The sequence below is a fragment of the Toxotes jaculatrix genome, chromosome 24, assembly GCF_017976425.1.
Source record: "Toxotes jaculatrix isolate fToxJac2 chromosome 24, fToxJac2.pri, whole genome shotgun sequence".
Taxonomy (NCBI): Eukaryota; Metazoa; Chordata; class Actinopteri; family Toxotidae; genus Toxotes; species Toxotes jaculatrix.
Window position 1 is genome coordinate 9,168,571 of NC_054417.1, and position 13,438 is coordinate 9,182,008.

Consider the following 13,438-nt stretch of genomic DNA (forward strand, 5'->3'; position numbering starts at 1 on the left):
CAGTTTGCATGCTCGGCAGCCCCGGGGAATTTTTACCGCGGCCTGTGCAACACTGCCTGCCCGCGAGTGATACTGTAGCTTTTCAAGCTGACGAGACGATGTGGTCTGACTCACAGAGAGCTTTTTGTTCCATTCAGCGGCTACAAAATCTGCTTTTCACCGAGATGTCAAGGCAGTCAAGGACTCAAGTCCAACTTGTTTTTTTGAAAGGAGAGACTGCTGTCATACTGGAGAGCAGTATGTTAAAACACTGCTCAGAAAATCCTTTACTATTTTATCCCATGTAATGTTTATCTACAGTCATTCCTTTTTGATTTTTTTTTTACTTTTCTATGTTGCTCGACATGGGATTTGCGATGTGTAACTCAACCAGAGCTGGATCCTGGAAGTCTATTCAGATTTCCAGTAACTGAACAAACAAGTTTGGATCTCAGGAGTGTTTGTGCTGACAAAAGGTTTAAATAAACTTTATGCTGGGCTGGAGAAACTGGAACGAAAACAGGCCTATGTCAAATCATCAACAGTCAAATCAAGCTAAATCAGTTATCAGTGTAAGAGGAACAGGGTTCAATGAGGATTAATGTATTGTTGACATGACTAACGCTTATTCCCCACCCGGGCTTCAACAAAGCTCCCATCTCCTCTCCATTTCACTGGGTCATTCAAAACTAATAAACCACCTCAAAAAAAGTCTTGAATGGGGGCAAAAATAAACTTTGCATGATCCGCCAAAGCCGGACATGTCTGTGTATTGTACGGGGAAAAAAAGCTTTGGATAGAGAGAGCAAACAAAAAGCTGAAAACCCCTATCACATTTCAGCTGCAGGGCTTTGTCTGGGGGTTACAGACCAGGACACTAACAGGTCTTAAATAGACCACACCTGTGCAGCCGGGATCACAGGTGTGTCCTGAGCCCAAATCAGTCCAATTTAACAGGATTATCAAGTGAAGGAAAAGAAAATATGTCCCATAGAAATATCTAAGGCCAAACATACATCAGCTCTAATTCAGAATTTAAACAGATTTAATACCCAAACCTCCTTTTAATGCATTTAATGTGACGTAGACTGAAAGACTGAGGTTCTTGTTCTGTATCTTACACTGACAGGAAGAACACACCTGCTTCATTTTGCTCTGATTGCAAAGCTCTTCACATAAACATACAGATATGTGTGGAATTAAGTTGTTTACACCACAGGTGATGACGTCCGTATCTGGTTTTTGTTGAGAGTATGTTTTTACCTGCTTTGACCTATATCTGATTCCTGTGTTTGCACAAGCTCTCTTCTGTTTACGACTGAAACATACCGCCATCTTTCTGCACCATCTCCAATGAAAATAAATGTAGAAGGAATAATAATAATAACTCTAAGCTGCTGTTTTCTACATGAATCAACTTCAAGGTGAACAACAAGGGGGAGAAGCTCGACTTCAGCCTGAACTTGTGATTTCCATCTCCTCAGCTCAGAGGAAAGTGTGAAATGTGGTGAGAACCCAGTGACGCAATGGTCAGAAAAGTCTGTGCAACTGTCAGATCATTGCGAGCCTCATTTTCATTTTATATTTGCAGATTTTTTCAAATTAATATCAAATAAAACTAATTAAAAAAATACCAGATTCAATATGTTTTTTAAAATATTTTTTCATATGTATCCTGTGAGCAAAAACAACCAAATGAATTCACTTCCATGTAAACCTCTGGCTTCAGTCTGTCCATCAACACTTCCTGTTTGATTGAAATGGAAGACAGGTGTGCTAAAGTGACTCTGGGATTGTCTCGTCCATTTTCTATCTTCCTGTCCCTCAATGATCAGAAAACACACTTCTCTTCGATTCCATTTGCATTTATTCTAAAGGGAAAATATATAATTCAATAAATATTGTTGCAACGACATTGGCAAAGACATTTCGAAAGGTGACATCAACATTCAAGAAAACATGATCATGTACACGGGGAAGAGACAACAGATCAGAAAATGAAGAGTTGGGTCACTGGTCACTGGGACAAGATAATGGGAAAGTTTGAGAGTTAGATTAAAAGTGCATCAATACCTTTGATGTTCAAACAGCTTCTTAATTCCACTGTTTAGAAGAAAACCACAAATTCAAGAACAGATTTTCCATTTGAGTTCATTCGTAAACTACTGTAACGGCAAGCTAATCACGAACACACCGGCCAGGGATGCTGCTGTTACTGGGCCTTTATGAAGATATTACCTAACAACAGAGAGACATGCAAAGCATAGAGCTCTGATGTTTTCAGGGACTAATAAACAAGCTTTAATTGTTGCTTTCATTTGCACTCCCTCTCTAAAGTGCAGTGGGAAAGTGAGTCACAGCTCAAACTGGCTGCCAGCCTATTAGGACGTCCTCGTTTGAAACAATTAGCCAAACTTTCACTCGTTAAGTGTTCTCTCTGTTTTCTAATTTCAAAGGAGTGATTAGAAATTGGTAAAAAAAAAAAAAAGAAGGGTTGAGTTTTATCTGTTTATCTCATGGTCTGTAGGAATCATTCGGCCAAACGCTAGAGGCTGAATACAGTTTGAGCCTTTTTGGTTATGGCACCCCAGTTTCACCCAGACGGTCCATAAAGCCGTCAGTGTGGAGAACAGTCAGGATAATCTGTCTTCAGAGAGTCGTTCTCCATCTATAGCTGTTGAAACAAACAGATACAGAATGGCTGCCTGACTCTGACCCATACAAACCTGCAGCTTTAAACTCAGACAGCTCGGTTGCCGTTAATCGTTCGGCTTCTAGGATCAGCTGCTGGAGGCTGAAACTCAACAGGATGAAAAGCTAAAATAAAACAATGACGCAGTTACACACCAATGACTTCACATTATACTGACGACATATCAAAGACAGGGGGACACACAGCGTCAGGTTTCCTTCGCGCAGGACTAAGAAATTCCTCCTCTAATGTCAGTTACAGGAGCAGGAGTGAGAGTGAATCAGTTCTGAACCACAGTGACGAGTTGTTGTATAAGCCCTCCGAGCAAAAAGTTTTTGATCCAGCACAAACTACAGCAGCTCCTCTTTTTTTTTTTTTTTTTTGTCTTCACAGGCAGCAAACCCCCATCGCCGCCTTTGGCTCTCATTCAAAAGATCACATGTTCTTAAACCCTTCCTTTACAAATGAGCGTCTCCTAATGACATCACTCCTCCTGCCTCATTTCCTGTCGGTGTGGGAAGCCTCGACCGCATCCGCTCCGTCCTCCCAGAGGAAGCGGGTCACTTCCCCGAGCAGGTAGCCCGCTGACAGATAGCTTCCTCGTCTGATAGGGCGGGGGGGCCACATGGATTGGGACGCTACTACGCATTGAGTTTTCATTGGTGCAGAGTATTCCAGTAACATGTACATGAATTGAAGCTTATAAAACCCCTTTCCAGACAAATAAGGGGTCGTTAACATGCAGGAAAGAGCGCTGCCCCGTAGATTCCTGCTTGCACTGTGCTCTGTCCTCATTCTCCTCAGTCTAATCCCCCTCAGTCTGACCAGTCACATGACCGAGCAACTTTTGGCTTTGTCCTTCCGGAGGTCCGAGGCCACGGCGGCCAGGTCGGGCCTACCGGGCATGTGCGAAATCCTCTTGTTGGCGCGGGCGGCTTTACTGCGCTTGACGTTTTTGTTGTTTTTGTTGATGCAAGCCAGCGTGGCCACGTGGAAAATGTCTCTGACGCTGTTCTCCGACTGCTGGGCCGAGCACTCGATGTAGGGCGCCGAGATCTGCTTGGCCATGCTGGAACCCTGAGGAGGGAAGAGGTCACATGTGGTCAGCGCCGGAAGAGAAGGCGGAGAGGTTAACACATTTACTCGCGTCAACAATGACGAAAGGATTCTGGCTCTTAGGGATCAATTAAACATGGCTTAAAGTCGAGAACAATGAGCCCTCATTCATCAGAGATTACAGTCACTGAATTGCATTCAAATATCTGGTGTTTAAAAATGTGTCATTGACAACACTTTTAAAGTGCTTACCTGGTCATAAGAGACTGGTGTCTGTCTGTGGTTGGAAAGCTCCACCAGTGTGCTCAAGTCAGTGCGCAGGTCTGATTTACATCCAACCAACAGCATCTTAGTGTTGGGACAAAACTCCTGGATTTCCCCTTTCCACTGCGGAGAAAGACAAAAGCTCTCAGTCAGGAATACAGTGTTTTCACTGCACTTCATTCAACACCATAGAGCAGAAATAAATATAAACCAGACAAAGCCTTGAGTTTGAAAATGATTCAACAATGATGCAGTGGTCAAATATGTGTTAAAATATGCATGTTGGCCAGAATGATGAGAGATCCCATGAGTCCCACCCTCCCCGTCACCCGCCCTTTAAGCACAAAGGTTAAAGCTGCCACTTCCTGGAGCCCCTCGCGCTTTGAACCCTGGAAAGGAACTACAAGTAATCCCCATGTTTCCTCCCTGACAACAATAAATGCTCTGTGATCAATGGTATTTCTCCCGGGGGCTTTAATCTGAGGCTACTGTGCCTCAGGGCTGGCTGGTCAGGGGATCAAGTTCATCGACATCCAAAGAGGAAGTTGTTTGTCTATCACTCTCTGTCTGCGTGAATCACCACCTGACTAAAAGCCTATAGCAACGCTAATTCCACTGTAGACAACCATTGAGTGTAACATGACCTCTGACCTCAGGCTGAACAACATTAAGGAAACACACAACAATGAGTTTACATTTTTAGAGTCATAATCCAGCAGTCAGATGACTGATCCTGCTTCATGTTCATTACACGCTCTGACATGTGTTTGTCAGCCAAACCCACAGTCATCAGATGTCGACCACCAGCAGCTCCGTGTGAGTAACCGGTGGCTCAGCGACACCTCAGTGCGGGTTTAAGGCAGCGGAGGGTGTTACTTCCTTCTCCCAGCCGCCTTAACCCGGCGACCTTCCAGTCACACCACAGCTTTACAACCTCACATCACAAGATCTGAGCGAGGCAACACAAAGGTTCCCAACTGTAGGCCTAAACTTTTGATCCCGTTAAATGCAACACGGCCCTCTGATAGCACATCAAACAAAATCAAAGCGAACACGCTTTTAAGTAGATGAATGTTTCGAGTTTAAAGGCTAAGACTTTTCCACTAAGTATATCAAAGGCTTGATGATCGTTTCTTGAATGACTGAGCCGCGGAGGAGCAACAAACCTTTTTCAGCACGCTGTCGAGCGTTTCGGGGCGGCTGATGTCGAAGCAGATGAGAACAGCGTCAGAGTCTGGGTAGGAGAGAGGCCTCACGTTGTCGTAGTAGGGAGATCCTGAAACAAAGGGGAAAAACAACACAACCATTCAGATTCGATTTAGCTGGTCTTTAAAGTTGTTACGCAAAGACACGGACACACACACACACACAGACCTGATCACACCCGAGTTTATGCAACAGAAGTCGTCACCGTGACCCTTAGTTTCAGTTCATCCTGATAAATTAATGAGCAGCTTGCAGAAATCACTTCAGCTGCTTTATTCATGACCGTGCAGCGAGCCTCACTTGCTCCCACACAAGTCCGAGGAACAGGTGGCAGCTGAGGCCAAGATGTTTTCCAGATTCAATTTGCTATTTCGGGATCATCCAAACACGGATCCAGCTCCAGGAAAACCTTTATCAGTGCTTTAAAACAGAAAAGTTGTTTCATAACTCTCCATATACAGGACAGGAAAGGAGTTAGAAATGAGCTTTCTACATGAAAATGATATGTTTGCATTGGGGGACGTAGACATTTGGGCCCTGACTCCTCTGGAATCCTCAGGTCTGGCTTCACTGAAAAGAAAATACCTAGATTCAAATGAAGGGCATCAACCAGATCTATAAACCAACTCAGAAATATTTCCTGAATGCACGAACAGGGCCCAATCACTTCTTTAAACTCTAAACTATTTCGGACTGTTATTTTCTTACGACATGACTGCAGCCCGGGCGTAATCCATGGCAACCAGGCGAGAAAAGGAAAACAAATAACGCCGCATCAGTAGAAAAAATGTGCTGACGACGACAAGATCACTTGTCGAAAGAAATCCTCTCTGGAGGAACAGAGAAGTTCAGAGCGAGGAAACGACTGCCTCCTCAAAATTGAAACCATGTGTGAGGGAGACGCCCCATCTCCCCCGCCAGAAAGGGGGAGGGCGGGGAGGGGGGAGGTGGCGTCATGTCAAGGTGAGTCAAGATCACATGACAAGCAAGAGCTGACCACACACAAGCGGCTGCCAAGAATCTGGAGAATTTTGTTTTTGGTAACTGAAGGTTCCATGGGAGGTCCTCTCTAAACAGTGTTGTGGAGAAAAGCCAGGAATGCACTGTCTTCACACACACACACACACACACACACACACACACACACACACACACACACACACACACACACACACACACACACACACACACAGATCTAATGTTTCTAATCTAAACAGTCTCAGTGGGAGACGACATCGTTTAAACAAGCCACGCTTCCTTCCAGGCCTGGGCCTCGCACAGCAGAGCGTGACACTGGCTGAGTGTCCGTGTAGTAAATGTGCCACTGCTGCATGTGAACATATGAACCTGCGTCATGCTAAACAATGCTGTGAAAACCGTTGAAACAACAACAACAACAACATGAAAATAAACTTGAGAAGGGAAACGCTGCCAAAGGCCAGCAGTTTAATTTGCAGTTGGGTGGGAAGGGAAGTCGCAGCGACGCAGACTTTTTATGTTTTCAGAGGCATCGCTGTTGAAACTGTGTGCTCTGGCTCAAACCCTGCATTCTACAGTATCACTTTCCCAAATGTTGACATACACAGGCCCATCCAGACTGCAGCTAATTTGTGTATCTTAATGCCATTTAGGTTTGGATGCCAGCAGCTATACAGAGCAAATGATTTTGAAGTCTTGATCTAAACATAATGTGTTTCAGATGGGAGCACTTAGACTCGCGATTTCCCATCAACCCTCTGCTTTTCCCGCTCCCTCCCTGCGAAATCATCTGGAAAGCCGCCCGATAGGTGACACCACCTAAATAATAAAGACTCCACGCTGAGCAGCTATCATCGACAGCACAGGAAGTACAAGGCGAGAAGGAATGTGGGGACCCCCCCCCCGCCCCCCCCCCCCCCCTCTCCTCCCCTCTCCTCCCCCCGCAAGAATTTATTTTGCTATTTTTCATGGTTGTCTCGCAATCAATCACAACCACACTGAATTGTTTGAAGTTTTTCTTTTTTCAGCCCTCGCTGCCTGGAACCAATCACTGGAAAAACAGGACCCTGTGACCGAAAGGGTAAGCCTTAGAGTCGGCTGACATTTGAGAGAGACGAGACACACATATCCGTGTTGCTGGGCGCAGCGTGTGAGGTCCCACTGCTGATACGTCTCCGAGCGTCTGCTCCTATTCCTGCGAATTTACCTGGAGATTCCAGTATTTATAGCTGCAAATCCTCTAAGTACATCTTTGCAAACCATTTCAAGCTGCACAACATAAACAGGAAATTCAAACATGTGGCGTGTTGAAGAGTGTGTACAGCTCTGAATGGAGTTCAGAGGACTTTAAATAGGAGACGTCTTCTGTTTTATAGCAGAGCTGTAACTGCTTTAGGCCTGCATCTGATATAAACTCTGCTCTGAGGTCATCTTCCTGCCAACTGGAAAGATAAGAGGAAATCCCAGAGCTAACACACACACATACACACATGTGTACACACACAAAGACCTGGTGACTGTCATCTAATTAGCTCCTGTCATTGTTCTCCCACAGGATCTCTAAATCTGGAAGGAAGACACACACCCTGTCCTCCCTCTCTGTCCTTTAAACACACACTCTCCAGCCTCCTCTCGCCTTCTCTTAAACACACTGTGTCGAGCTCACAGCAAATGAATACTGTTGTGCACAATGACATGAGAGGATACAGCGTAATGTGAAACAATACCTAACTTCCACTGTGATCCTGTTCCATGACTGAGTGAGTGGACGCTCCAAGATGTAAAAATATTCTTCCTTCCTGGTTTGTTAATGAGCTTTTTCAGGCTGGTTTCCACTACAGCTGGGATACAAAAGCACCACTTAATGGAATAAATATACATGAAACATGTTGGAAAATACATCCTGCTCTATTCATGCAATGTGATTCATGATTCAAATTCCCAGATGTTCTCTGATTTCCACAAAAAAAAAAAAAAAAAAAAAAAATCTGTGATGTTGCCGGCGTGGAATTCAGTTCTAAAGTTTTCCATGATGTTTTACCCATCACCAACACATGCAGACCTGGGGTGAGCCAGCTGCAACTGACAGTCTGGAGGTATGGCAACAGGTCTGCTGATTTACTGCATAGCTGACATAGCTGAGCAGAGCAGAGCTGAGGGGCAGTGAACGCCTGTGTGTGTGTGTCAGTGTGTGTGGAGAGGCGTTAAGCCTTCAGGGACACCTGTGGAAACAACAAACAGCGACAGGCACGTCCAGCCGTCCTACACCATCCAGCTGAAATACAGAACCTCTCATCAGACAGACGCGTTCGACGCAAACGGAGCAGAAGAGAAAGAGCCACGCAAAAACTGACATCACCTGAAACGTTATCAGCTGTAGTTGCTGTGGTTACTGAGATGTCTGCTGCTGCAAACACTCACGTCCTGCAGAGTAAAATCTGAAAAGGTACCGTAGCAATGCAATATGATGATAGAACATAGTATAACCAGCTCTGTTATCTCCTTATCTTTAACAAACAGGGTTTTAAGTGATCTGAGATGGAGGAAGCTGAATGACAGCATGTTCAAAGCAAGCTGGGACAAATGCATTGACCTGCCAGATATCAATTATTGATCAAATACAAGGCCTAACATTGTCCAGCACTTCCTAAAGTAGGTGTAACGTACTAACTTTCATATGTGAAACAGTATGAGTCAGTTTAACTCTGATGGATGACATCTGAGATCATACGGCGTCAGTTGGACTAATGAGGAATCTTAGGAAATATTCACAGGTCTATGGGCGTGTTTGGAAGATGATACCAGGAGAACATTTGGTTCTCTCTCTCTGCATAAGACACATTAAGATTTCAGTGTCAGGTGTAACATCACACTAAAAGTCTTTCCGTGACATGAGCAGGCAGGAAGCGTATTAATCTCTCCCAGGATTCAGCCGTCCTTCAGTTCACACACCGTATCGCCGTCGCACCACCGGTCGGCAAATTCCACCGTGATTCAATTTTCCTTTGGAAACGAGGTGGGGCTTTAGTGAGCCACGCCACTTCTCTTTCACTCCACTAAGGATCTGGGCCTGCTGGGTACAATAGGGGTCTTTGTGGAGGAGGAAGTAGAAACCTTTAGTCTGAGGAATGCCAGACATGCGGCTCCAATTCGCTGAGCCCAGAAATGTGATCCAATGCAACAATGGTTGCAGACGGAGGAATGAAGGGGGCACAGTGTGTGTGTGTGAGGAGCTTACAGAGTGCAGCAAAAAAAAAAAAAAAGTCTCACAACTAAGCTGTCCAGTATTACAGGGGCAGCAGCACATGCAACACGCTCTGGAGACCGCAGTAGGAAACTGTAATCTGGGCTGCTCCGGCCAAACTGTCATTAAGCATATTCCTTTAAAACTCCTTTATCTGATTCTCCTTCCTGTTTTCAAAGTAGGTCATATTTTAATGTGCAGAGGTGGCAGCTGTTCAATAAACAAAAAAAAAAAACAACAAGTCTCTCTGGGAGAAATATGATCAAATGAGATCCATGGGGTCCAACGCACGTCTCAGTGGGAGTCCTTGATGAGAAAATGCCTGAGATTCTGTGGTTCTTGCGTTTTTCTGCTAGGATTTTATTTGTCCTTGCTTTGGGGAATTTCCTAAGTTGGAACAAAACATCGCAGACTGATGTCTGAGGCTGATTCCACTGCAGCGTACAAGTACAACGTGAATATTTCAACAGTGCAAAGGTGCGAAATCTGTTTAAACGAAAGCTTTTGGGATTAGAGCTGGAACGATTAGCTGAATGAGAGAAAACTGAACAGCAGCAGTGTAATTCTGAATCATCACCCAGCTCTGCAGTCCCTCTCAGCTCTGCTCTTAGTTTTACGAGTCACAGCTTTAATGTTTCATCACAGTTGTTTCCAGTTTCTTGTTGCAACTGGAATTTCCAGAGAGAAAAAGCTCTGATAAATTCACCACATGGCTGTGGTGAATTTATCAGAGCTCGAAAACTGATGACAAAATGAACAACTCGTCGCTGAACACAGTGGAGCATTTAGCAGCAGGAGATAGTGGAGACCAAAACAGAGCTAAGCTATTTAAAGCCCTCACCTTGGGCCTTTTGAAAAATCATTTTTTCGCTATTTTCTGACATTTTAGAAACTGTGAATAATGAAAATAGCCTGTAGTTGCGGCCCCGCCTGAGCTACCTTCTTACAGGCTCTGAGATTTTTCTCATTTCCACTGTGGAAAATGAGAAGAGGCCTCAGGCATGCAGGCGCTGAGCCACAGGGGTTGCTCTGTTTACCTTTGCTGTCGTCCTATCCTCCTGTCTGACTCTCAAACAAACACCTTTGCGGGGCTCATTCAGACACGCAGGCCGGGGCAGACAACGTAAACCGCTTCCTGTGCCGGTGAAAGAGCCACGGAGCATCAAAGGCTGCGGCCTGCCTCGGCCCCCGCCGGGCCCCGCCCTCAGGCTGGGAAGCAAAGCCAGCACAGACAAGCAGGGTGGGGGGACAAATGGAAAGCAATACAACTGGCAGGCATTTACCTTAATGACCTGAATTACTCTCATCACCCTCCCTTTTAAACACACACACACACACCAGGCTGCTCATTAGGCCACTCATCACTGCAGAACAAAGACCACCACGGTGTGTGTAGGTGTGTGTTTGTGAGGGAGGGGGATAGCAATCCAGTCTTCATCTCCTGCATCCTGGTCTTTGTCCGAGTGCATGCTGGGGTCACACACATCCATACATAAACACACACACACACACACCTTTCCAGCACACCTAAGGAGATAAGGCCGATGGGTTTGTCTACAAAGGGACCAGTCGAGCCGAAAGCTGTATCAATCAGTCAGTGGGTGTGTGTGTGTGCCTGTGTGTGTGTGTGAGAGTGTTGGGTGGGGGTTAGGATTGGGAGGGGGTTTGCTTGGCTCTGTCTCAGACCCACTGATCTAATAGGACGCCCCCCCCCCTCTCCCCTCCCCTTGCTGTTTTATGAAGCAGAAAAAGAAAAAGAAAAATGGCTCCAGGCGACCGGCCAACACAGTGCAATAAAACATAATTCTCACTCTCGCCGGCTTTCATTTCTTCCACTTTCCACTTCCACAATACACACACACTGCAGGGGCGAAGGAATTTGAAATCTGAGCTGCTTGTTTTGCTTGCTCGTCGTGTAACTGAGCCTGGAAATGAGTATTATCTGCTGATGCTTTTATTTTCATTCCCTCTCGAGGAAAAAACAAAAAAAAACAAAAAAAAAAGGCCAAGAAATCAAACTTTAAGATGTTGCTTTCGTAGCTCAGAGATCCAGCTGGGGGTTGAAATTTGAGTAAAATCAGAACTTGTAACTTGATTGTTTAGTTTAGTTTCTTGTGAAGGAAAAAAAAAAAAAAGTTTCACGCTGATCTTTACATTTGAGAAACTCACTCCAACATCGCTCAGGAATTCCAGGCCAGAGACCCGCAACAGCTGGCTGCTGGTTTGTCTCCACCCATCACAGCCCCCCAACACACACACACACACACACACACACACACACACACACACACACACACACACACACACACACACACACACACCATACGCTTCACTCACGCCTGACTGCTGTGCTATTCACTGCTCAAGCATTGATGGATGGGAAAGTGGGATTGTTTACACACACACAGGGAATGCAGCAGCTGGTTTGGACCCAAAGTCCAACCAGCGAGCGATAAAACGCAGAGAGCCAGTACATGTGTTGCACAACAAAAGTTTCCCAAAAGTCACAAGAAGAAAAGTGTGTTCTCCAGATGGAGGAGTGTGCGCTCCATTCAGCCTCTCATTATCTTTCCTGTTTCTGCTTTAGCGTCACTCAGCTGGGAAGAATGAATAATGCAATCCTCTCCCCTGCTGCATGTCTGTGTTCACACTGAAAAACAATACCAAACACGTCCATGTAGGTAAAAGGTGAAACCTTCCAAATCTGAGGGGAAATGCACCTCCAGGCTATGAGAAAGGATTAACCCAGCTTTATCGATTAAAATGGGTCACAGATTCATTTCATTATTAAAAATTCAACCCTGGGCCTGTTTCTGTCTCGTGATTTGGACATTTTGAGGGAAATACCTGAGTATTAGTGTTAGGTATCAAAGATACGGTCAAACAGGGACAGATTTCATGTCTCTAAGGATAAATAGAGGGGCCACAGAGGGTTTTGTGCGAGTGACCAGCATGTTTGGACACGTCTGGACGTTTCATCGGGACGGACTGTGGCTGTGACACACACGGTGAAGCAGACAGAGAGGTGTGATGGAGAGCGTGAATGAATACCTGAGGTGTCCCACAGGCTGAGCTCGATCCTCTGCGTGTCGATCTCGAAACTGGCTGTGTAGTTTTCAAACACCGTGGGGACGTAGCTCTGCAGGGGAACATGAAGAGAGTGCATATCAGGAAGAAAGCCTTGTGGGAAATGAAGTGTTTAAACCTTAGTTTATGGTGAAAATGGGCAAAATAAAAGCAGGTGAATACAATTATCATCACCTTAACAACAACTGGTGTAAACACTGACACAATATTACAAAGCACTGTTATCACTATTAGACCTGCATTAATGTTGAGCCTAACAGTTGTAACACACAGCAGCACACATCCTATAGATAATCCTTCATTATTGCTGAAGCATCAGCGGATGGGAGACAGAAAGCAGGAGGCGTTTGATTTTAATATGACTGTGTCTTATTAAAAATCAGGTAGGTGTGTGCGGGGTGTGTGCGGGGGTCTCACCTCAGGGAAACAGTCCTTGGCGAACACGTGAAGCAGCGCAGTCTTCCCGCACTGGCTGTCCCCCACCACCACTATCTTACACTTCACGCTCTGACTGGGATCCATGCCGGATTTCAGAGACAATTTCTGACACGAGCGTCTCTCCTTCATTGATTTCAATCAGGATCGAGTGGGGAAAAAAATCGAGTCCAGTCCCGTGAGTGAGTGAGTGAATCGTCGAGATGTGAGGCGACAGATGCGGTTCCTTCCTTCCAGCCTGCCTGCCCGCCTCCCCCGGTGTCTCCGCCTGCTCTGAGCCGGTAAATGCCATTTGCCTGTATTTATAACGTCGCAGGAGCCAATGGCTGCGGCTCTCCTCCCGTCTGGATCAGGCTCGTCCCTCCTGCGAGCCTGCACACAGCAGCCTGCAGGGGCCCCGGCCTCCACGATGGCGCCCCCCTTTGGACTCAGCACAACTTTTACATCAAAAATTAAAATGACAACATACTATACTTTGTTTGTGAAACCTAAACACA

The 13,438-nt window shown here is 45.5% G+C and overlaps 1 protein-coding gene across 1 annotated transcript; it reads right to left on the minus strand.

Moving 5' to 3' along the window:
- Positions 1-1,828: 1,828 nt before the first annotated feature.
- rnd3a (Rho family GTPase 3a) lies at positions 1,829-13,202 on the minus strand. The gene is made up of 5 exons (XM_041032624.1): positions 12,924-13,202; positions 12,471-12,558; positions 5,158-5,267; positions 3,980-4,114; positions 1,829-3,748 (listed from the first exon to the last, which is right to left on the minus strand). Exons 1-5 carry the CDS (start codon positions 13,071-13,073, stop codon positions 3,500-3,502), a joined length of 732 nt encoding a protein of 243 aa, XP_040888558.1. The 5' UTR covers positions 13,074-13,202; the 3' UTR covers positions 1,829-3,499.
- Between the last annotated feature and the right edge of the window lie 236 nt (positions 13,203-13,438).

Excerpts from the sequence above, each read along its gene's own strand:
- rnd3a (XM_041032624.1), bottom strand. The coding sequence starts at position 13,073 with ATGAAGGAGAGACGCTCGTGTCAGAAATTGTCTCTGAAATCCGGCATG. Across the intron at positions 5,268-12,470 it reads CAGCCTGTGGGACACCTCAG|GATCTCCCTACTACGACAAC; the intron begins GTATTCATTCAC and ends CCTTTGTTTCAG. Across the intron at positions 3,749-3,979 it reads CACCAGTCTCTTATGACCAG|GGTTCCAGCATGGCCAAGCA; the intron begins GTAAGCACTTTA and ends TTCCCTCCTCAG.